Here is a 24,174-nt window from a genome sequence, read left to right as displayed (position 1 = left end):
TTTGGTTTGCACATTGATACCCTGACATCCAAAACCTATGCCAAACTAGGTGTACTTTATAGGAACAAATCCACCCTAAGTCTGCTGGTCAAAAAGCATATTGCACAGCAGATGCTAATGCCAAGTATAGACTATGGGGACATAGTATATGGCATTGAACACCAAACTCACCCTAGCAAACTTGATACCCTCTACAATTCAATATGCTATTTTCACCTCCAATGCAACACACATCACTGCGAAATGCTCAAAGAACTAGATTGGTCATCACTTGAGTCTAGGCACCAAGTACATTTTTCCTGTCTTGCCTTCAAATACTTTCTGGGCAAGCTACCCACCTATCTGAACAAGCTCCTCACCCTTACCACATGCAGCACTTATCATCTGAGATGTGACTACAACAGATTGTTCATGGTCCCAAGGTTCAACAAAGTATCCGGCCGCTCCTCCTTCTCTTACCGTGCACCCCACAACTGGAACAATCTACCGGAGACTCTCACTACCGCCACCAGTCTAAGTTATTTCAAAACTAAAGCTGTCTCGCATTTTAATCTGGTCGGTAACTGTTACATACAGTTTGTCCATAACATATTATCATTAACTGTTCATTAAATGTCTTTAAATATAATGTAAAACTTATGCTCATTTAATAAAACCGTGTATTGTCATCAAAACTCTGTTCCCAGAACATAACTTGAAAACGAGAGGTACTGTAACTCTCAATATATTACTTCCTGTTTTAAACATTTTTTTTAAATAAACCGTAGAAATGTTGATACAATGGGATACATTGGAAAAACATAACAGATCACAATCATTACAATGAATCATGTACATTGCATACTCTTCACCCATAATGTTTTTATACTGGGTTTGATCTACTCGAAAGGGACTCTTAAATGATGACTTGTAAGGAAGATCCCAAAACATTTTTCTCCTCAATGATGTACATGGATACCACAGTACAAATTAATAGCAGCACCAATAGGTTTCAATATAACGTTTTAATAGATAATAGGATAATCAGGAGAAGAACATTTGTTACACCAACAAAACAAGTTCCTGGTATTAGACAGCAGATATGTGACCCCTCCCCCTTTTATATAACGATTAAGAAAGTACAGAAATGACCGTCAGTGTCTGTGTTTGGGAATTGCTATTGCACATGCAGAAACAGCCCCTGCTGGCCCCTGACAGAGCACGGACATCAGAATCGTGGCAATTAACATAGAGCATGTCCACTTATAGCGGTCTCATTGAACTAAACAATTACAGCTTCAAGCATGAAGATGTGAATTGTGTTTAATGATCCTTTTAGCCATCTTCAGTCTAGTCTTTATCATCAGGCTCATCTTCACTGCTTGTAGATTCCTCACCAAATAAATCTGGTCCTGTGGAATATAGGTTTTCTTTATCACTTGATGCGATTTTAAGTGTGATGAGGGAAAGGGTGTCACTCATGCCAACAAGAATGGTCTTCCTGTCTGTCGCTAGACACAGGCAGCAGATTTTGCTGTCAGGGGTGAAGACAGACACTATTGTTCCATTATCCAGGTTCCACAGGCTAACCTCACCTGTGAAAAGGCAAACACAAGAAATTGACATTACTAATACGTGTAGCTGAAGTTTGACAATCTCTCGATTTTGGCAAAAAAAAATACTCATCTGTGCTATGTTTAGAGGTGTAATTTAATAAGAAAAACAAAGTACATAGAACAGTTAACCTTTAACTCCAAGTTTGAATCCCCAAATATACAATAATTATTAAAACCTTATCATAATGTAAACATACATATATTCTATACAACCTGTGAAGGATCAGTGAAACGTACTGTACAATGGCAGTTAAAGTCTTGCTGCATCAGTGAACCATAAATCCATAGAAGCCAGTTTTTAGAATAGATGGACATGGCTACCACATTTTCTTTCTGCAAACCTACTCAGAGGCATCTGTTTCATAGTTACATAGTAGTTGAGGTTTAGAAAAAGATGTCCATTTGGATCATAATATAGTATGTTAAATTTAGAAGACAGATACTTAACCTATATTTGTATTTACAGTTTTTTGATCCAGAGGAAGGCAAACCAAAAACCCCAGTGGAACATTATCCACTGATGTCTCATAAGGAGAAAAAATACATTCCTTTCTGACTCCAGTAACAGATTACTACCTGGATCAACATCATTCCCATGTTTACTTATTTGGTATATCCCTGTATACCTTTCCTTCTAAAAAGATGTCCAACTTTTTTTTTTAAAGATATATATATATGTGATGGCAGATACAATATATATATATATATATATATATATATATATATATATATATATATATATATATATATATATATATACACACACAAAGGAAAAAGGCAGCGCCTCTGATTCTTAGTGATATATAAATCTCAAAAAAGTGTTACAAGTGAATATATGTTGATGAAAATAATCAATTCAAAAAAGAACATACAGTAAATGAAAATAAAATTGATATCCCAATAAATAAACAATTAATATAGCAACACCTAAAATTCTATACCTGTGCTCTATTCAAAGAAAAAACTATACACTATATAGTATTTATATATATATATTGTATCTGCCATCACAGTCTCCATGGGTAATGAATTCCACATTTTAACTGCCCTTACTGTAAAGAACCCTTTCCTTGGTTGCTGGTAAAATCTATTTTCCTCCAACCTTAAAGGATGACCCTGAATCCTTTGTACTGCCCTTGGGATGAATAGTTCGTTTGAAGGTTCTTGTATTGACCCAGAATATATTTGTATATAGTTATCATCATATCCCCCTTTTAGATACCTCTTTTCTAATGTAAACAAATCTAATTTAGCTAGCCTCTCCTCATAAATCAGATTTTGCATCCCCTTTATTAATGTGGTAGCTTTTCTCTGCCCTTTTTCTAGTTCCATAATGTATTTTTTTTAAATATATATAAAAGTAATTTTATTAAACATTTTAAATTTTTATGGGTGGTGCCGAAAACTGTACTCCATATTCAAGGTGTGGTTTACTAATGCTTTATACAGTGGCATAATTATGTTTACTTCGCTTCCATACATAACCTGTTTAATGCAAGATAAGATCTTATTTGCCTTTGAAGCTAGTGCCTGACATTGGGCACTATTGCTAAGTCTGCTGTCTACAAGCACTCTTAAATCCTTCTCCATCAATAATTGACATAATTTTGCCCCATTTAATTTGTAAGTAGCCTGTTTATTCTTGTTTCCCAAATGCATAATCTTACATTTATCTCTATTAAACCTCATCTGCCATTTACCTGCCCAAGTTTCCAGTCCATCTGGAGAGAAATTACATCCTGCTCTGATTCTACTACCTTACACATTTTAGTGTCAACAGCAAAGATGGAGACTTTGCTCTCTATGCCAACCTCAAGGTCATTAATAAACAAGTTAAAAAGCAGGGTCCCCAGTACCAATCCTTGAGGTACCGTATTTCTTGCACAACTTTAGCCAAACCTGAAATGGTTCCATTTATGATAACTGTCTTTTATCTATCATTCTACCAGTTTTCAATCAAGTTGCAAATATTTTTACTGAGACCAATTTCCTTTATTTTATACACTAACCTCATGTGGCACTGTATCAAAAGCCTCGGCAAAATCTGAGTAGACCACATCAACGGCATTACCCTGGTCTAAATTCCTACTTCTCGCCTCAAAGAAACTAATAAGGCTAGTTTGGCACGAGCTATCCTTCATAAATCCATGCTGACTATTACTAATAATTTTGTTATCCAATACAGTAGTAGGTATTTCTGGATATTATCCCGTACTAAACCATCAAGTAGCTTCCCCATTGTTGATGTCAGTCTAACAGGTCTGTAATTCCCCAGTTGTAACCTAGCTCCCTTTTTAAATATAGGGACCATAGGTTTCAATCTTTTATGTCTCATCATTGTGAGGGTGGCTGTTGGCCTTGCATTGTGAAGCTGGTAGTGGCTACAAAACAGGTACACAAATAAGTTAAGGTAAGTGTAACAGGGGACTTATCCCTGTTCAAAAATGTGCCTCTAATCCAGCAGTGTGGTGGTTAACTGCTGGAAGACAATTAACCAACACCACCTGGCTGATTACAGGTGTCAGAAAAGCCTGAGCTGACCTAGGAAGCAGAAAGAGCAGAGATCCCTGAGTCTCACAAGTGGGACTGAGCGAGGGAACACAGAGATGTCTTGAGCTAAACAAAGGACTGCCAGCTGAAAAATAAGACTTCTAAACCTGAATGCGGAAATAGCCTGAGAAAAAGGCAGTAAGCCAGGAAAGAGAGAAGCCTCCCCCCTACACCTACAAGAGACAGATAAGACTTTTCTTATAAGACTGTTATCTATATCTATATATAAATGTCTCTATGATTTGGGCTGGTGAATCGCTGGGCTAAGCTCACAGTTAAAGAGGGCTGGACAGCAAGTGTAAATATACTCCAAAGTGGAGCAGATTTGTTTGCGGATTTTCACATGTTTGCTGTGTTTAAAGCGACAGGCGCAATAAAGCCTCATTTAAGTTTCACTTTAAACAGTCTCCATTGTGTGCCTCTGAATACGTCTCTTACAGTAAGTAAAAAAAAAATATATCCACTGTACAGCTTATATGTGTGTGTGTACATATATAATTAAATAATAACACTATTTCCAGCCCCTGTACATATTCAAAGTAATCAAAGGAACATATGAAGACTGATCCTCACATAAAAAAAATAATTATAACATAGTTTTTGCAAGATGGGATTCTAACACTTCTGTTGGACTCTAGTGGTAAATGGGCCTTTGACTCGCTGCAAAGCATTACAAACCCCTGGAGATTGGACCCCACTGATATTCATACTGCTATTACTAGTAGGTACTCTAGTAATAACCATTAACGAAAACATAATAGAGATTCACCGACCTGCCAGTAAGATTGCTTTCGATCCTCCTTCTATTACTTGAAGTTTGCTGTCGACTGTGAGATTCAGGTTTTCATATCCTGGGATAATTTTGTGTTTGCGCCTGGAAGGGTCCCATACCTTAAGTCTGTGGACGTACACAAAGAAAACATTTTTTCCATTGAACTTTTAAAGGAAAAGGGGCATGCAAATTATTTTTAAAAAGATGCATAGTTATGTTTCGAAATGTTTACCTGACAGTTTCACTAGCCCTGCACCCAAAGGAGCAAAAAACATATGTACATATGTGTGTGTACCATCTATCTATATATTTTTCAAAACGTTGTATGTCTGTCCCAAAGGCCAATCTGATAAGGCTAATCTGATTGGTCAGTTGGTCTGTCACTCACCCTCTGGCCAATCAGATTGGTCCGTGGACCAGCCCCGCCCCGCATGCCTCATTGGTCACACTCACCCACGCTGCCTGCTCCTCGGTGCCTCCGCCGCCGACTCACCTCTCCTCTACCCACATTCACCCCCCCCCCCACACCCACAGCAAACCCCAGCCTCTGCACCGCTACCCACGGCCAGCGGCGCACGCTCCTTGGTGCCACAGCCTCACCTCTCCCCGCATTCCCCCCCCACACACCCACAGCAAACCCCAGCCTCTGCACCGTGGGGCCAGCGGCGCATGCTCCTCGGCACCACAGCCTCACCTCAAACGCTCCCCCTCCTCCTTCTCACCTCTCGAAACACCGCCTCCCGCCGAGTAACCGACGCCCCGCCTCTCACAAGTTGCCAGGTACCTCATCATTCCCCCCCCACAATCCCCCTCCATGGCCGGGCCCGGAAGCCGGGTAGCGCCAGCAGCCATCACCACCCCACAACCACCACCCCCCTCCCCCGCGGCAGAGGTGGCGCAAGCAGGTATCGAACCCCCCGCCCGGACCAGCAGCCAGGCCGGGAAGCCGGGAGCGCAAGCAGGTATCAACAACCACCCCCCCCACTGCGACAGGACCGAGGAAAAAGCAGAGGGGACACCCACACACACACACACACACACACACACACACACTAACTGACTGACGCACACTGACTGGCGCACACACACACTGACTGACGCACACACACACACTGACTGACACGCACACACACACACTGACTGACGCACACACACACCCACTGTCTGACGCACACACACACACACCCACTGACTGACGCACACACACACACACTGAGTGACGCGCACACACTGACGCACACACTGACTGGCGCGCACATACACACACCCACTGACTGACGCACACACACACTGACTGACGCACACACACTGACTGACGCATGCACACACACACTGACGCACGCACACACACACACACACACACACACACACACACACACACACACACACTGAATGACGCGCGCACACACACACTGACTGACGCGCACACACACACTGACTGACGTGCACACACACACTGACTGACGCGCACACACACACACACTGACTGACGCGCACACACACACACTGACTGACGCGCGCACACACACACTGACTGACGCGCGCACACACACACACTGACTGACGTGCACACACACACACACACAATGACTGATGCGCACACACACACACACACAATGACTGACGCGCACACACACACACACAATGACTGACGCACACACACACACAATAACTGACGCACACACACACACACACGACTGACGCGCACATACAAATACACAATGACTGACGTGAACACACACACAATGACTGACGCACACACACACAATGACACACACACACACAATGACTGACGCACACACACACACTGACTGACGCACACACACACACACTGACTGACGCACACACACACACTGACTGACGCACACACACACTAACTGACGCACACACACACACACTGACTGACGCACACACACACACAGCCGGATGCGCACGCACACACACTGACGCGCACACACAGACTGGCGCACACACACACCCACTGACTGACGCACACACACACCCACTGACTGACGCACACACACACACTGACTGATGCACACACCCACTGACTGACGCACACACACACTGACTGACTGATGCACACACACACACTGACTGACGCGCACACACTGACTGACGCGCACATTGACTGGCGCGCAAACACACCCACTGACTGACGCGCACACACACACTGACTGACGCACACACACACACACACACTGACTGACGCGCACACACTGACGCGCACACACACACACACACACACTGACTGACGCACACACACACACACTGACTGACGCGCACACACACTGACTGATGCGCACACACACACTGACTGACGTGCACACACACACTGACTGACGCGCACACACACACACTGACTGACGCGCGCACACACACACACACTGACTGATGTGCGCACACTGCATGAAGCTATAAAGGAGGGGGGTATGGAGCTGGAAAGGGGTCGGGGGACCGGACCGGTAAATGGGGGGGGGGGGAGGGGGGAAGGGCCCGGACCTGTAAAGGGGGGGGGGAAGCTGGATTGATGGGAACGGGGGACAAACAGAGAGGGGGGAGACAGGGGAAGAGAGAGAGGGGAGAGGGGAGAGGGGAGAGCGGGGGGAGACAGGGAAAGAGAGAGAGGAGAGGGAGGAGAGCAGGAACATTACATCCCGGGCAACGCCGGGTCTCTCAGCTAGTTGTATATATAAATGTGCCTGTGTATAGACTATGTGAACCAGCGCCCTCTTGTGTATATGTAGGTGTCTGTGTATAGGCCTGTCAACAGCTTTTCACGGGCTTTTCACGGGCCCAGGACAGTGTTCAACCTGGGGACAGGGGGTGCTGAATCTATCCTAGCAGGGTGGGAGGGGGGATGCTGAAGTTCAATCCAGCTGGGAGAGGTGGTGCTCAACCTTGCCTAGTTGGAACTCCACAGATTTTTCCAAAACATTTGCCCTGACTGCTCAACACAAAGCTTAGTCACAATAATCATACTAATAGAGTTTTTACAACTCTCTGACATACACAATTTTCTACTTTTATTCATCAACTGTTCTTTCTTCATCTCTGTGTTTATTCTCCTGTTGTTTCTCAGTTACCTTTACCCTAGTTTGTGTTTTCTTTGATAAAGTGTACTATAACTGTCATTCAGCTTGTTGCCTCAGCCACTAAGCTGTGAATAAAGTTTATCAGAAATTCAAGGAAAACTCTGTTTTGCATGAAAAAGAAGATGGAACCTTCTCCTTTTTTGAAAGATTACTGAGCCCCAGGAAGCCTAGGGCAGAACAGTGAAAAAATAGCTTCACTGCAGAGAGTCAACATAGATGTAGTGAAAAAACAGCTTTACACTGCTGCACAGAGTCAAGCTGCAGTAAAAACAGCTTTACTGCAGACAGGCTGAACACAGACATGCTGCAGAAGTGAGTAAGCACACAGTATCTCAGCACAGCTGTACAAGCCCCTCAGACCCACCCCTGCACTACGTCCCCACAGCTAGGGCTACAAAGGGCTATGCTACGGACATCCAGCCCGGACACGGAGCAGAGACATGGGCACCTGCGAGTATAGCTATTACTACGCTGACTGCTACAGGACACAACTGGCACTATCAGAGACAGTCATCCGCCATCAACACACGTAACAGACTGCACGCTGCTCACATTGGCAAAGGCCTACAGATACCTGCAGCATGGCAGAACTCCGTCTCACGCACACACCACGCAACAGATTGACACAGCCGAGTCCTCTACAGAACCACAACAGATGCAAGATATTGTAAGTCCTAAACGGACATTCACACTTACTAAGAAGGCCCACGAAACATATGAATCTGACATTGACAAACACCATGACAAGTTAGAGAAAGTCTGGAAAAAAACTGGACTTGAAATGTTTAATGTTACAAATATTAGCGATCATGAAAAGCAGCTTAAGCAGGCTGTAGCTCAACTGAGGTTCAGCCATACACGTTACCAAATGCTGTCAGATGCATGTTTCACCTACTGAATGAGAAGCAATACCAGAGAACGCCTGCAAGAACGAGACCTATAAAAAGCAATCAATCTGTAATGTGACGACCACGTGCATAGCGCAATCACTGAAGCTGAAAGTCGTAGAAAGGACGTCTTGCTGGAGACCACCTCACAGCGTTCTGGCGCATCCAGACATTCAACAAGGTCCTTGAACTCAGCGCAATCTAATATATCTAACGTAAGCACAGGCGCTACCAGGGCATGAGCTACTGAAGAGGTCGCATGTGCAAGAGCTGTTTACACTCAAAAAAAGTTAGCCATGAAATTGGAGAGAGCCAGTATCGAAGAGGAGCAAAAAGATGCTGTTATCACGGCTGCCGCTGCTGCCATGGCTGCTGCTTTTGCATGTAGAAAGACCAATTTGGAAGCGAACTTAGAGGCCTTATGTGAAGAAAAGGAAGTATCGGCCACTGAAGCCCAAGCTGAGATCTTTGAAGCAGCCGCAAGACAAGATAGTGGGAGTACCAGAGCAATTGAATAGCTACAGAAGATCCAGCCCAGTGCACCAGAGACTATGTAATAAGTCATGCCAGTATGATTGCAAGTTCACCATCTCTATCAGATGACGAGGGTATTACAGATGCCAAAGCTTTGGAGACTCCACATTATGCAGATGCAATGCTGTTTCTCTAAAAGCATACGTTACTTGAGATAGCTACAGCTACCACACTGATGCACACGTTCGCACAGTGTATGGATGCACTACATCAGACTCACAATCCAGGTTCACTCGCACAAAGAAACACACTTCCTCATACTTACACGCAGTCACCTCACATCCACCACACTGAAGAGTGGACTGCAAGGTTCCCCTCAGCAAGGACCATTGCACATGGCGTATACCCTACACACACACCAAAGGCATCCGATCAACCCCACTCTACCTGACGATTTAACGCTGTGAACCCAGATGGCGGTCAGAGCAACATGTCCAACTACAATAACCCACATCTTCCTCAACGCTCACAGACTGAAGCATCATACTTTACAGACTTAGCCAAGTACTCGGTCTGGTGTGAACTGGTCAATATAGGACTTACCAAGTTTGATGACCATCCTGAGAACTCAAGAGTGTGGAGGTCTACATTCAATAATGTAAGCAGGATCATGGATATCCCCGCAAGTGAAGAACTTGAACTGCTATCCAAGTGGTTGGGGAAAGAGTCTTCAGAGTCTGTGACGAGACTCAGGTGAGTACATGTGAAGAGCCCTCAAGAAGGTCTTACGGCAAAGACTAGAGGAGTGCTATGGCAGCCGAGAGGTAATTGAAGACGCACTGTTCAGATTTTATTTGTGACTCAGCAAGAAAGAAAAATGATCCTAGCTTCACCTTAGGTACATCAACTGTAGATAGTGCAAGCTACTTAAACAATGAAAGAGCAGTCACAAGATACGGTAACAATAGAACACTTATCTTGGACCACAGGACAGACGCATCTCTTACAACATATACACATCTTAACCATCTTATTGCTCCAAGCAAGTAAACAGGGGGCCCAAACAAGGAGTGTCCCTGTAACAGGGGAGTTATCCCTGTTCAGGTAATGTGCCTCTAATCCAGCAGTGTGGTGGTTAACTGCTGGCAGTCAATTAACAAACACCACCTGCCTGATTAGATGGCTTAGAAAAGCCTGTCTTTTGAGACAGGAAGTGAGACTCCTTAGCTCACACCTGAGCTGAACTTGGAGACAAACAGTCTTGAGCCCTGCCAGAAGAAACAGCAGAGCTGCTTTCAAGACACAGGGGAAACTTCTAAACCTGAATGCTAACACACCCTGAGGAAAAGGGAGCTGAACCAGGGACAGAGAAGATTTTCCCTCCAAACCACAAGGAACAGATAAGACTTTCATTTATGAGACTTCTTATATCTGCTTAATTCATGCTATATGTTTGGGGCTGGGAGACATGCTTATCTAAGGGAGTTGTGAACTGCATAGTATTTCACTAGAAATACTCCCAAGTGAATAGAAGCTTTGTTTACCCCTTGTTGGATGGTTTCCTGATGTTAAGGAAACAGGCGCAATAAAAGGCTTATTTAATTTCTCTATAATCAGTCTCCCTTGCATACCTCTGTGAGCTTCTGCCCACATATGGTGTCCGAAGTGGGACGAGAGGTGGTCTTTGAAGTTAGAAAGGACCGGAGATTTTTTCTGTGAATTTTTTTTTTAATGCTTTTTGCCTACAAACAGTCTGAGCAACTTAAATTTTTTTTTAAAAAAATCTCATGCACCAGAGATCAGAGTTAAAGTGAAACACACCACTGAAAACTTACAAAACCACAGATGGACTCTTTTCCCCAATCCCAAGAGGAGAGAGAGAGAGACTGCTGAAGCAGGTAAACCTTTATTTGCCTATCACAAAGTGTAATATGGTCATTGAAATAGGGGTTTTGCCTTCTAGCCATAGTCAGGGTTCAAGAAGTGAGTCAGCCCTTAAAAAGGGATAGGTGTTTGTTGTTTTCAAAAGTTTCGCTGAAGCAGTGAATACAGATGGTGACCCACGAGCGGTACTGATTTTGCAAATAAAGGTGGCCACACCGCATAGGACTACCAGCTGTGAATGGAGTATATGCAGAAAGGTGTGAAAATTGATGTAAGACTGTGCTGAAGCAGGGGAATTTTTAGCAAACAAATGCTGAGTGTAAAATTGCCCTACAGGGGAAAAAGGGATTGCTGAACTGTGTAAAAGGTATTCCAAAGCCAATTGCTGAGTGTTGAGTTACCCTGCCGGGAGTGAAAGAAATATTCCACTGCAAAGAATGTTTTTTTTTTCTGCAAGTAAAAAAGTTTGCTTATGTATCTTGGGAGCAAAACAGACACCCAAAGTGTGGAGTGGGAATGCTATAATACCCAAAGATGAGACAAAAGTTTTTACCTAGCAACTACACATTCAGCATACCTAATGAGAGATTATACCTAGCAAGTAAACGGTGTAAAGCAAATAGACTTTTTTACCTAGCAACTGCACATCTAGTATACCTGATGAGAGAAAATGCATGCACAGTACTGCTGATATTGTAAAACTTATCCAGGAAAGAAAAAAAGTCTACAGAGATGCCTGTGAGAGCTACGACCTCTACAAGCAAAATATGCCCACCTGTAGGACTATAACAATTGGGGGTTCTAGCAAATACAGTGTTAACAGCTGCAATAGCGCCTCCTGAGGTCAGGAAGAAAATTACACCTGATAGCCTAAAAATGGAGGACAAGATGCAGCGTTCCTGTAATGAACCCTACCCCACGGAAGAGTGGCCCTTCCAGTCCAATAAAGAGGAAGACATCTCTTACGGGGAACCCGAACTGAGTCACACCCACAAAACACCCCAAGAATGGTGGGGGTGCCTGAACTCGGCACGAACCGAAAAGACCGCTCCCTTTGATGACGAATATGATCAGCAGGAGAAAGAGCGGGAGCAGTGGATCACCGAATATTTCCGTCAGCTATTACAGTTGCAAGAAAAGCCGGGTGAATCCAGTGATGCTGCTAAAATGTCAAATGAAGATGGAGACCCCAGTATCCCTGAAGGGACGGTGTCATCCAAATCAAAAAGGCAGAAAAAGAAAAAGAAAAGCAGTTCTTCATGTACCGTGGAAGGAACAGACACGTCCGCAGATCCTGTGGAGAAAAAGGGGGACCGAGATGCCATGCAGCCTAGAGAAAATGGAGAATTTGTTCCGCGGATAACCGAATATCCAGAGGGCCCAAGGCAGAAGTCGTGTACCCCAAAGAAGTGTCTGTCCGGTGCCAACAGTGAGGAACCCTCAACCAGTCATCCCAGAGAAGTGGAGCCGGAACCAGTGAGTGACGATCCCTTGACCAGCCCTGAAGACGCCCTGAAAATTGCCAGGCATGACTGTGATCTACTTCGAGAACAATTGAAACTTGAAAGAGAAGATAATGCTGAGTTACAGAAGACGGTGCTCGCAATGTACTCTGAATCTGGAACAGAATTGGACGATCTCAAGACTGAGCTAGATACTGCAAACGCTACTATTTCCGGCATGGATGAAAAGCAAAGCCAATCTGATAAAATGATGACTAAGCTGAAGTGGAAGTATGAGGAGGCACTAAAGCAGATGACAGTCTTTCAGAAAGAGGTTCACACTCTTCGCGTAGAGCTGAATGCCTCACAACAGGAGGTCAACAATGTCCGGACAGAGGTGGATGTATCTCAGAAGGAGGTTCAGACACTCCGCAGAGCACTGGATGCCTCACATCATGAGACCAACAGCTGCCGCACAGATCTGGAAGTTTCCAGAAAGGAACTACACAGTCTCACTGAGGAGCTTGACAATTGTTTCTTTAGAAATGTCCATCTTAATACAGATCTCCAAGTCTCCCAGAAGGAGCTTCAGACCCTCAACCTAGAGAAGGAAGTCTTACGCCAGGAGACTGTCATTCTCAAAGCAGATGTGAGTAAATGGAAGGAGGACTGCAAGGAGGCCCTGACTAGTACAGAGACTGAAAAAGGAGAACATTTAAGATTACAAAGAAAAAAATTAAAACTCAAAGAAGAAAATTTTAATTTGACAAACGAAGTCAAGGAAAAAAATGAAGAGCTGCACGAGCTTAAAGAAATAAATAGACTTTTGGAAGGTGAGAAGTTTGAAGCAGAGCACCGACTGCAGAACCAACTGCAAGGTCTGCGTACGCACCTCGAGAAGGCCGAGGAGAAGCAGCGAACTCTGCAGGATGACAATCTGCAGGCTGTTAAAGAAATTCAAGTGCTGCAGGAACATCTGATTACCCAGTATGTCCCCGCAAAGCAGCATGAGAAACTGAGGCTACCCTGAGCATCACCAAAGCAATGCTAAAGGCCAAGCTTAGAACCCAGGTGACGCGGCACAAAAGGGAGCACAAGAAGGTCCAGAAACTGAAACAAGTAACTGTGGCCCAAGCAAAGAAGTTCATAGTGCTTCACAATGCAATAAAAATGTGGAAGCAAGCTCATAGAAAGCAAAGCATGCAGATAAATTCCCTGAGAAGAGACTTGCAAGACGCACTCAAAAAACAGGGATCTCTCGCAGATGAGATTACAGTCCTACAAGGACAAGTATTGACCCTGACTAAGCGTCAGTATCCCACAGCCTCAAAAACCCATGAAGACAAGGGTACAGTGAGAGCTGGGAATACCGCTCATCTGAAAGACAAGGTTGCAAAATTTGAACCACCTAAAAAAGCACTAGCAAAACCTTCAGCCACCCAACAGGCAACAAAAGAAGGTACACGTGCTGAATCAAAACCAGAAGAATCCTTAGCTGATGAAGCTGAAAAGATGGGACATTCTCTGGAAGTGGGTGTGGAATTGCAAATTAACCCCAAAGAGGCTTAACTAGCAACCCCATTGAGTGGGAAAAGGACAGAGAGACCGCTTCAAGAGTGGAAAACTCAAAGGGCTGTTTTTAAACGCTCTGCAACTGCTGCCATACAGTATGCCTACAATAAGACAAGCACTCGACGCGAGGGAAATCTCATGACCACGCACATAGCAAAAAGACTATACTTAGAAAAAGTCCTCCTCGAGCGACTGAGGAGTGCTGATTTCAAGCACCTTCGGGAGGAGACACGAATAAACTGGAGAAATGGCTCCAATCCCAGCAGGACTGAGGGTTCTCTTCCTCCATCCACTCTCATTCAAGTCAAAGAGGTATCTAGAATGAGAGTGGAAGGATGGGCTTTGGCCGTGGCAAGCCCGAGCTTTCCACAAACAGGGGAGATATGTAACAGGGGAGTTATCCCTGTTCAGGTAATGTGCCTCTAATCCAGCAGTGTGGTGGTTAACTGCTGGTAGTCAATTAACAAACACCACCTGCCTGATTAGATGGCGTAGAAAAGCCTGTCTTTTGAGACAGGAAGTGAGACTCCTTAGCTCACACCTGAGCTGAACTTGGAGACAAACAGTCTTGAGCCCTGCCAGAAGAAACAGCAGAGCTGCTTTCAAGACACAGGGGAAACTTCTAAACCTGAATGCTGACACACCCTGAGGAAAAGGGAGCTGAACCAGGGACAGAGAAGATTTTCCCTCCAAACCACAAGGAACAGATAAGACTTTCATTTATGAGACTTCTTATATCTGCTTAATTCATGCTATATGTTTGGGGCTGGGAGACATGCTTATCGAAGGGAGTTGTGAACTGCATAGTATTTCACTAGAAATACTCCCAAGTGAATAGAAGCTTTGTTTACCCCTTGTTGGATGGTTTCCTGATGTTAAGGAAACAGGCGCAATAAAAGGCTTATTTAATTTCACTATAATCAGTCTCCCTTGCATACCTCTGTGAGCGTCCGCCTACAGTCCCATACACAGGAAACCAAACCACTTAATAAGTGTATCGAGTTTAGAGTGAAACCCATAGTGGAATGCAAGAGCTTTGGAGTTTGTTTCAAATGAGTCACTTCCACAAGTCACCTGTTCAGAGACTTTAAAGAAGCTATCAAATGCACAGAGTGTGATGGTGACAAGTATGCAGCAGCTTTACATCCACAGACATTTAAAAAGAGAAAATATCACTACCATCAGTCACATCTAAGTGCACTTAGGTTTGCGGAGAAGAACGAAATTTGAGATCCTGCCCCAAAATATGTCTTGTCACAGTACACCCCAAGGGCAACTGGAATGTATGTCATCCTTGATGAGCAAGGCAACTGGTTATTAATCAGGTCAGAGTTCTTTGACTTATACAACATACAAGACAACGCTTCTCCCTACATGCTCAGAACATGCACAGGACTGATGAAAACAACAGGGAGGAGAGCAAATGGCTACATTCTGAGTTCCATAGCTGATAGAATGAAGATACCACTCCGTATGCTTATAGAGTGTAACCAGATGGCAGAAAATAGGAGCGAAACTCCTACACCAGATGTGGCATGTTAGTACCTGCCCCTCAAGGAAATAGCTGATTTTATCCCACCGTTAGAACAATCCGCCCAGATCTTAATACTGCTCAACAGGGATATTTTGAGGGTACATGAAGTCTGAACAGCACAATGGATCCTATAATGCCCCATATGCCCAAAGACTTGACCTGGGATTGGTAATAGTGGGCGAAGTGTGCATTGACAAAGTGACAGACCTAATGCCCTAAATGTCAATGCCCTAAAAACAAACATATTAGAGAATGGATGTGCATCTCCCTTCAAGCCATGTCCTAACCACTCAAATATCAAAGAAAGGCTTGGCAACAAAGAGAAACAAAGTCGTACCACTGAAACTTACAAAGATAGCTTTACATTAGAGAAGTGTGGTTATGGCCTATACAGGGGTGAGCAAACTTTTTATGCCGAGCCCCCCTTTTCATCCATGAAATTTCTCGGGCCCCCCCCTGCCTAATGTAATCAAAATCACATGAAATTTTTTTTTATTAAACGGTATACAATGTAAATAAAAATACGTCTAAATACTTACATATTTCAAAATTTTTGAAACAGTTAAACATTACAATTTAAGTATGTTTAAAAAAAAAACAATCATATTAAAATAACAGCAAAAAGAACAGCAAAAAAAGGAGGGCAATGTAGTATTGCTGCTTTAATGAGATGGATGAGCCTGAGCGCCGGCAGTAAGGACATCCATCCTTGGTGCTATTCCAGAGACTGCTACTCTGAGCTCTGGTTCCACATCCAGACGAGAACGATTTTTGCTTTTTAAAGTAGCTAATTTGGAGAAAGTAGCTTCACACAGGTAAGTTGATGGAAAAGGCAAGAGCACGTCAATAGCCTTAGCAGAAATATCAGGATATTCTCTCTTCATGGTGACCCAAAAACTTGTATGGCTTTTCTTTTTGAATTCCATTTTTAATGATGAGTCGTTTGATAACTCTATCAACTTTTCTTGATCAGTAAGTGGTAGGTGGGTGCTTCCTACATAGGTGTCAAAAGGATTCCCAATCCAGTGAAGCTCCCCTGTTTGCAAGTCCCAGAACCTCTCAGAGAGATTCTGGTGGAGATTTTAAAGGTGTGTTTTTATAACAGAATCAATCTGACTTGGATTAGCATTAGAGGCTTCGATGAATTCGCTGAGACATTGAAACATTTCGCAAGATCCTGTTTCATATTTATACTTCCACAGTGTGAGCTTTTGTAAAAAAGCTGAAATTTTATCACCCATTGATAAAATATTGCTATTTTTTCCTTGTAGAGATGAATTCAAGTCATTAATTTTTTCAAAAATATTGCTGAGGTAACACAAAATTTGCAGCCATCTTTCGTTGCAGAATTTTGCAGCCAAGGTGGGGTTGTGATCTGAAAGGTAAAGTTGGAGTTCATCCTTGAGCACAAAGACTCGGCGAAGAATCTTTCCTCGTGATAACCATCTAACTTCGGTATGCAAAAGGAGGCTGTCATATTGTGAGCCCATTTCATTGCAGAAAATGGAAAATAACCTGCTCTGTAAAGGTGGAGCTTTAATAAAATTCACTATTTTTATTGCATCGTTAAGAACTTCATTAGCTTCGGGCTCTAGCTGTTTTGCACAAGAGCTTGACGATGTATCATGCTATGTGTGAATTTCGGGTAGGTGAACAAAGTTCAGTAATAGTGCTCTAATGACCGTGATGGTTGTACATCTATGATGCAATAAATGCTTGATTGAAGATGGCTAGGTGCAGGTATAAGGGTGAGTAATGAGGTATATATGGGTGAGCATGAGTGTCTGTACCCAAATATAATGTCCTGGTGAGTGTGGGTGATGGAGATATATGAGCCCCACTCCCTCACTGCCAATGTGGACTGGGTCTGACAACTGCCTGATAACACCAATAAAATACCCCAAAGTACAGTTAAAGTACCAACTCACGTGACCATGCCCTTGTAGCCTTCCAGGATGCGTGCTTCTGCAGGTAGGAAAGGATATGGTAGCCACAGATGCAGGTGATGCAGAGCACAGCAAAGATACAGGATACACCGGAACAGCAGCAGTAAAATAAAAGTCCTTTATTGTAACTTCATGGTGCAGACAGAGATGGGTGCAAAAAGCCTCCTTCTCTTACGCGTTTCACGCCTATAAGGCGCTTCGTCAGAGAGTCCTTCTTATAGGCGTGAAACGCGTAAGAGAAGGAGGCTTTTTGCACCCATCCCTGTCTGCACCATGAAGTTACAATAAAGGACTTTTATTTTACTGCTGCTGTTCCGGTGTATCCTGTATCTTTGCTGTGCTCTGCATCACCTGCATCTGTGGCTACCATATGTGTGAATTTCACAAGAGGTGCAATGTTTAGCACCTTTGCTCGGAAACCCTTCTTATGTCCCATCATTGCAGCCGCGCCATCTGTACACACACCAACACAATTATGCCAGAGCAGATCATTGGCCTTAAAAAATTCTTCCACAATATTGAAGATATCTAGTGTGTCCTTCAAGTGATTTGCAGGACAACATTTCTTCTAGGATTTCACCTTCATAACAATATCGCACAAATACGATTAGCTGTGCCATGTTAACAATATCAGTGCTTTCATCCAGTTGGATTGCAAATTTAACAATTTGCTGAATTTGCATTAATAGTTGTGTTTCAATGTCTATAGATAAATCTATAATACGCCTCTTTACTACGTCACGAGATAACGGTATTGATTTTAAAGCTTCAGCATATTTGCCCCCATGCATAATTTCACACATCTTTATTGCAGCCGGAAGCACTAATGTTTCGCCAACATTATATGGCTTCATTGTCCTTGCAATGAGTTGAGACACTTCATAAGATGCCCTCTGAGCCTTTAACGATACAGTCACATATTTATTCATGACACTTGCATTTGCCTTCTGCAATTCTTCATGCCGCTTAAAAAAGGCAATATCTTTATCTTTGTGTTCCGGATGCCTGGTAACCAAGTGGCGCGTGAGTTTTGTTGGTTTCATACTGTCGTTGGCCAAGATATCAGAACATAATACACACTGTGGTCATTGCTCATGATTAACCATTGTCCAAGAAAATCCAAGTTTAAAATATTCATCTTTATATTTTCTTCTTTTGCTACTTGGAGATTCCATTTGCACATTTGGACATTCTGTTGTTTTAGTATTTTCAGCAATGTTGTGTAACTTTTGTACTTTTTTGGATGTACCAGCATTTGATGAGGTAGCATTTGTAGCATTTACACCAGCCTTTAAAAGCCACTTATCCATGTTCAGGGAGAAAATATATTTAACTAACTGTTAACTGTTGCAAAAGTTTTACTCATCCGTAGCTGCAGATGATGCTCCAATTAGATCAGGCGATTAAGACCGTGGCTATATAAAGAAAAAAACTGATATAGACCAACACTGTATGATATCATATGTGACAATCCCACGCAGATTCTCCTCATCCCCTTCTCATCTCTCACCCCTTTTCTATTTACGTCAATAGACATGCTGCAAATGGATTCTTTAATATTGTTTAAATTCTTAATGCTTACTTATAATAATAGTTTGTTCCTGTATAGTGCTACTAATTTTACATAGCGCTTTACAGAGACATTTTGCAGATACAGTCCCTGCCCCATAGAGTTTACAATCTATATTTTGGTGCCTGAGGCACAGGAAAATAAAGTGACTTGCCCAAGGTCACAAGGAGCCAACACCGGGAATTGAAACAGGTTCCCCTGCTTCAAACTCAGTGCCAGAGTCAGTGTCTCACTGAGCCGCTCCTTGTCCCGGAGTTAAGGCCATTAATTATTATCCCCCATAGACTGTAAAGTTCCTGTAGAACTGCAGGGTTATAGCAACCAGAAGACAGTAGGACAGGGATGAGAGAACCATGAATGCACTAAAATCTCAAAGGGACACCGCGTAATGTTGTATTAACTCATTAAATGTAACAGCTGAACTTTGGACCTGTCAGACTACAGATAATGAAATCAGGTGACCTCCTGTGTATAAAGGCTCTGGATGAAGACTGAACACTTCCCCTGAACCCTGCACCATGCTCCTCAGAAACTGACACCCTGGATCAGCCATACACCTTATTAATGCATCAGGTGACCCTAGAAAGCAGTAACATGGCTTGGGTCAGCTCATTTTATCTAAGGCTGGGATTATGGTGCCAGCGTCGCTGCATGAACGTGCTTGCGTGCGCGCGTCCGGAAACCACTCTGCTGTATTTTCATATGGGAGCTACCCCAGTGCCTGCGCGCCTACAGGTGGAGAGGCGCGTTGGCGCAGTAGCGTTTTGAAAATACAAATTGTGTATTTTCAGGCATCTGCCGTGTGACGCGACGCACGAGCTGGTTCAGCCAATGAAGGCGAACCAGCTTCGTGACACTTCCGCCATGGCCCCGCCACGCGTCTACAATCTCCTGAATCCAAGTTTACAAATCGCTGGGGCTGCAGGAGTGCGCACGGCGGCGTGCACGTTTGCACGTGGCCGCGCAAGGACCATATTTGGGAGGTGAGGGGGGCATTTATCACTCCTTTGCTTCCTCCCTTCCCTCTCCCCCCTTTGATTCCTTCCCCTGCCTTTTTTCCTTCTCCCATTTGCTTTCCCCGGTGTCATCCACTACTACCTATCTGTATTAGGCCTCGGCCAGGGTGGCGCTGAGCGGGCGGGTATGCTCACGCTGGCCGCGATGAAACACGTTGTGGCAATGTGTGTGGCCAGCGTGACTGAGCACCTGCGCCTGCTCGGCGCTTAGCTGCTTGCAGAGCAAGCAAATTTCATTTTGCTGCTCGCAAGCGTGTCACGTGAGCGTGCACCACTCCCTGCCTGGCCGATTCGTGGCCGGCTAGGTGCACGCTCATCTGGGGGCACAGCAACGATGTCACGGAGCTGGCTCGCCCTCATTGGGCGAACCGCTCACGTGACGCGCTTGCGAGCAGCAAAATCAAGTTTGCTCTGCAAGCAGCCAAGCGCCGAGCAGGCGCTCGCTCACGCTGGCCACCACGGCCAGCGTAAGTACGCCCGCCCGCTCAGCGCCACCCTGGTCGAGGACTAATGTATTATTTATTTATTTTTGTTTTTAATGTTGTGATTTTACTTTCTGTTAATTATTTTATTACATTTAGAGTATCACTGACAGTGCAGCCTTCCTGTCAGCTGTGCCAGGAATCAGGTCGCAGCCAGCAGAGGAGAGCAGGTCCAGAGTGCTTTGCAGACATCGGGAGGTGATGTCAGAGCGCTGGGCCGTGCTCCTCCTCCTGGCCTCTTCGGGACCACTGCCAGCCGCCGTACCTCCGCAGACCTTGTTGTTCCTGCTGTCTGCACATGCGTGAACTCGCGTGCGCGCTATCATGTCTGCCTGCCCGGACACCGGCACGGGCGCACCCGCCCGCACACAGGCACGGCTACCCCCACCCGCCTACACACCGGCACGGCTCCCCCCCCCCCACCCGCACACAGGCACGGTCACCCCCGCCAGCCTGCAAACCGACACGCCCACCTGCACACACACACAATGTTGCCCGGCGCCTGCGCCCCCCTCAATAATCTTGCGCCCCCCCAGGGGGGCGCGCCCCATAGTTTGCTCACCGCTGGTCTAGGAGACCCCGACACGAGGAATGCTGGTACCTTCCATTCTTTGGCGTATACCATCCCAAGAAACCTGATCAAATCTGGGTAGTATTCGATTCAAGTGCCCAATTCCAGGGATTATCCTTGAACGATTTTCTCCTTATTGGACCAAATTTAACTAATAGTCTTTTCGTAGTGTTAATCCGCTTTTTGAAGGAAACTATTGCCATAACAGCCAATATTCAACAGATTACAAAGACAGAGCACACCGCTCACTAAACATAATTATATTAGACCAATTTGTGATCTATTCATCACAGTGGGTGCCACCTATGTACTCGGATTAACGGATTACCATATAAAATGACAGACTGACAGAAGTCAGTCAATCATCAAAAGAAAGTTCATTTTATAGGTGCATTCCAAAAATAATTTTTAATTTTACAGTGAATACAAACTCTAGTTTATTGCATGCAGTGGTTCTCTGATGTTAGGTACTTTCTTTCTGGACTGGGAAATAATCCATGTTGGCTTTGTGCAATATATGGAGTCATTATTTATGATTTATTTATAAGTGCTATCTACATGTGATTGTCACGATTATAATGGCAGCAAGATCTGTCGTCAACATATGTGATTAATTGTTCCAGGGACACTTAGCATCCATATTTTCATCACTACTTAGGTTTTAGGCGCAGTCATTAGAATCACCAATTGTGGTTTCTTTTTGATGTGCACCAATATCAACGGCAACCTATATATTACGGCAGCCATACAACGCAGAACGTATAGCACCACGTGTTATTTTATATTTTTAATTTTATTCACTTATTCACATATTTTCACTTTTTGTATTCACTGTAAAATGAAAAATTATTTTTGGAGTGCACCTATTAAATGTACTTTCTTTTAATGACTGACTGACTTCTGTCAGCCTGTCATTTATATGGAACATTCAACAGATGTTTCACTGTTTCCTCGTTTGCGAAGATATCAGAAACTACCTAAGCTTGCTGTGGTACCGTAACAGCGTCATTGATGAGAAATCCATAGACTACAGGATGAAAGTGCACGTCTTCAGTAATAGTCCATCACCACAGTGTGGACTCAGAAGAAGAGCCCAAGAAGGGGAACAGAATATGCTACAGCTGCTAAGAAATTAATCGAAAGAGATTTTTATGTAGACGACGGGCTAAAATCACTCTCTACAGATGGAGAAGCTATCGACTTACTCAGAAGCACACAAAAGATACTTGCACATGCCAACCTAAGGCTCCATAAAATAGCTTCTAATAGCACCATAACGATGAAGGTATTTGATTCGGACGATCAAGCGAATATCTATACAGCGGAGCCTTGGATTTAGCTGGGATCTTAAAGCGGATAAATTCACATTCCTGGTGCCTATTGAAGAAAAGCCATACACACAACATGGAGTCCAGTCTATGGTCAATAGTCTCTATGACCCTCTCAGATTCGTAGCTCTAGTAACCATACGAGGGAAGTCTCGCCTTCGAAAGCTTCCTAAAACTGTTATTCACTCTGTTGCCTCAGCAACTACCCTTCCTAGACCTCTGGGGTTTTGGTATCAACCCATAGACAGTGTTTCCTTTTCAAGCTTGCATCCACAGCTAAGTGATCTCCCCCAACTGCTCTCCCTGTCATAGTTTTGTTTTGTCACCTTCTAACTTATGCATCACCAACGTTTTCTATTCATTTCTGTTTGTGCTTATGAATAAGGTTTATCATTCCAGGAGGGCTCTATTTTGCATGAAGAACAAGGTAAGTTTAACTGCATGTAAAAGCTTACTGAGCTCCATGAAGCCTAGGACAGGACATCAACCTTAAGTGTTAGTTTGGGAAAATCTATTTAGAAAAGGTTAACCTGGTTCACCAATTTAAATATGGCATTACTACCTTTTTTGATGCCCAATGAGTAAGCTAATGAAGTGCTGTAAACGGTCTTATAATAAAACCACCAGCAAAAATGATATATTTGAACTTAAAAATTCCCCAATTATGGAGCCTCACATAAGCCACGTGCAAGTCATAATACAAACAGTTGTACTATGATGGCTTGTGTCAGAATGTGTGTGTGTCTTCTTTAATGAGTAAGATTGAGGCTGGGAGGTGCCAGGCAGATCTGGCAGTGTGGATGCAGGTCTTAAGGGGTCATCAGTTTGGCCTGGATGTTGTCACCACCGAGCCAAGCTGTACAAAAGCAGGGATCTTTTAGAGAAATAATGTTCAATTCAAACACACTACACAATACTACAGTACACTACAAAGCTAGTGTAAATGGGTTTATGATTCCTTTTTTTAAATCGGTGTCCTTGTGAAGTGACCTTACTTGTTTCCCAAGGTCACACCAAAAACAATTCGATCAGCCTCATCGGTAATAGCCATACAACAGATATTCGGTTCATTTTTTAATCGCTTCTTGACCTACAAATTAAAAAGAACATATGCCCAATTATTTACCAGAGTACACAATGATTGAATCTCTCTGTCAGTTGTAGAGTTATCTATTTCTAGTAATGCATTAAGTGACAGAGGAGCTTAAATTGTATCGTGGTTCACCTCTGGTTCATATACATACACATACAGTGCAGATAACTAACCGCTCAACCTTAATACTTAAAAGCAAATCAGTAGTCATAAAAGTGGTGCATAGGGGGAATAAGATATATATATATATATTGATTGATTGATTGATAAATCAGCAAATTGATATCATCATATGAAGAGAGTGGTGAAAACAATCACCTGGGCTAAATCATACAGAGTGTGTTGGAGAGTGGTCATCATACA

General features: G+C 43.7%; 1 protein-coding gene across 2 annotated transcripts in view; it reads right to left on the bottom strand.

The window, feature by feature from the left end:
- Window positions 1–930: 930 nt before the first annotated feature.
- Window positions 931–24,174, bottom strand: part of LOC142501163 (uncharacterized) — a 113,265-nt gene continuing 90,021 nt past the window's right edge. The window contains exons 30-32 of one of the 2 annotated variants that reach the window (XM_075610631.1): window positions 23,714–23,808; window positions 4,919–5,043; window positions 931–1,574 (exon numbers count right to left, since the gene is read on the bottom strand). In XM_075610631.1, the coding sequence (XP_075466746.1) occupies window positions 1,330–1,574; window positions 4,919–5,043; window positions 23,714–23,808 (465 nt within the window). In that variant the 3' untranslated portion in view covers window positions 931–1,329. Of the gene's footprint in view, window positions 1,575–4,916; window positions 5,044–23,713; window positions 23,809–24,174 lie in introns of those variants that run through there. The other variant, XM_075610638.1, reaches the window with a different exon arrangement.

Source organism: Ascaphus truei, chromosome 1 (assembly GCF_040206685.1).
Source record: "Ascaphus truei isolate aAscTru1 chromosome 1, aAscTru1.hap1, whole genome shotgun sequence".
Lineage (NCBI taxonomy): Eukaryota > Metazoa > Chordata > Amphibia > Anura > Ascaphidae > Ascaphus > Ascaphus truei.
The sequence above is the reverse complement of the archived record's forward strand: the minus strand, read 5'-3'. Positions and strand labels throughout refer to the sequence as shown.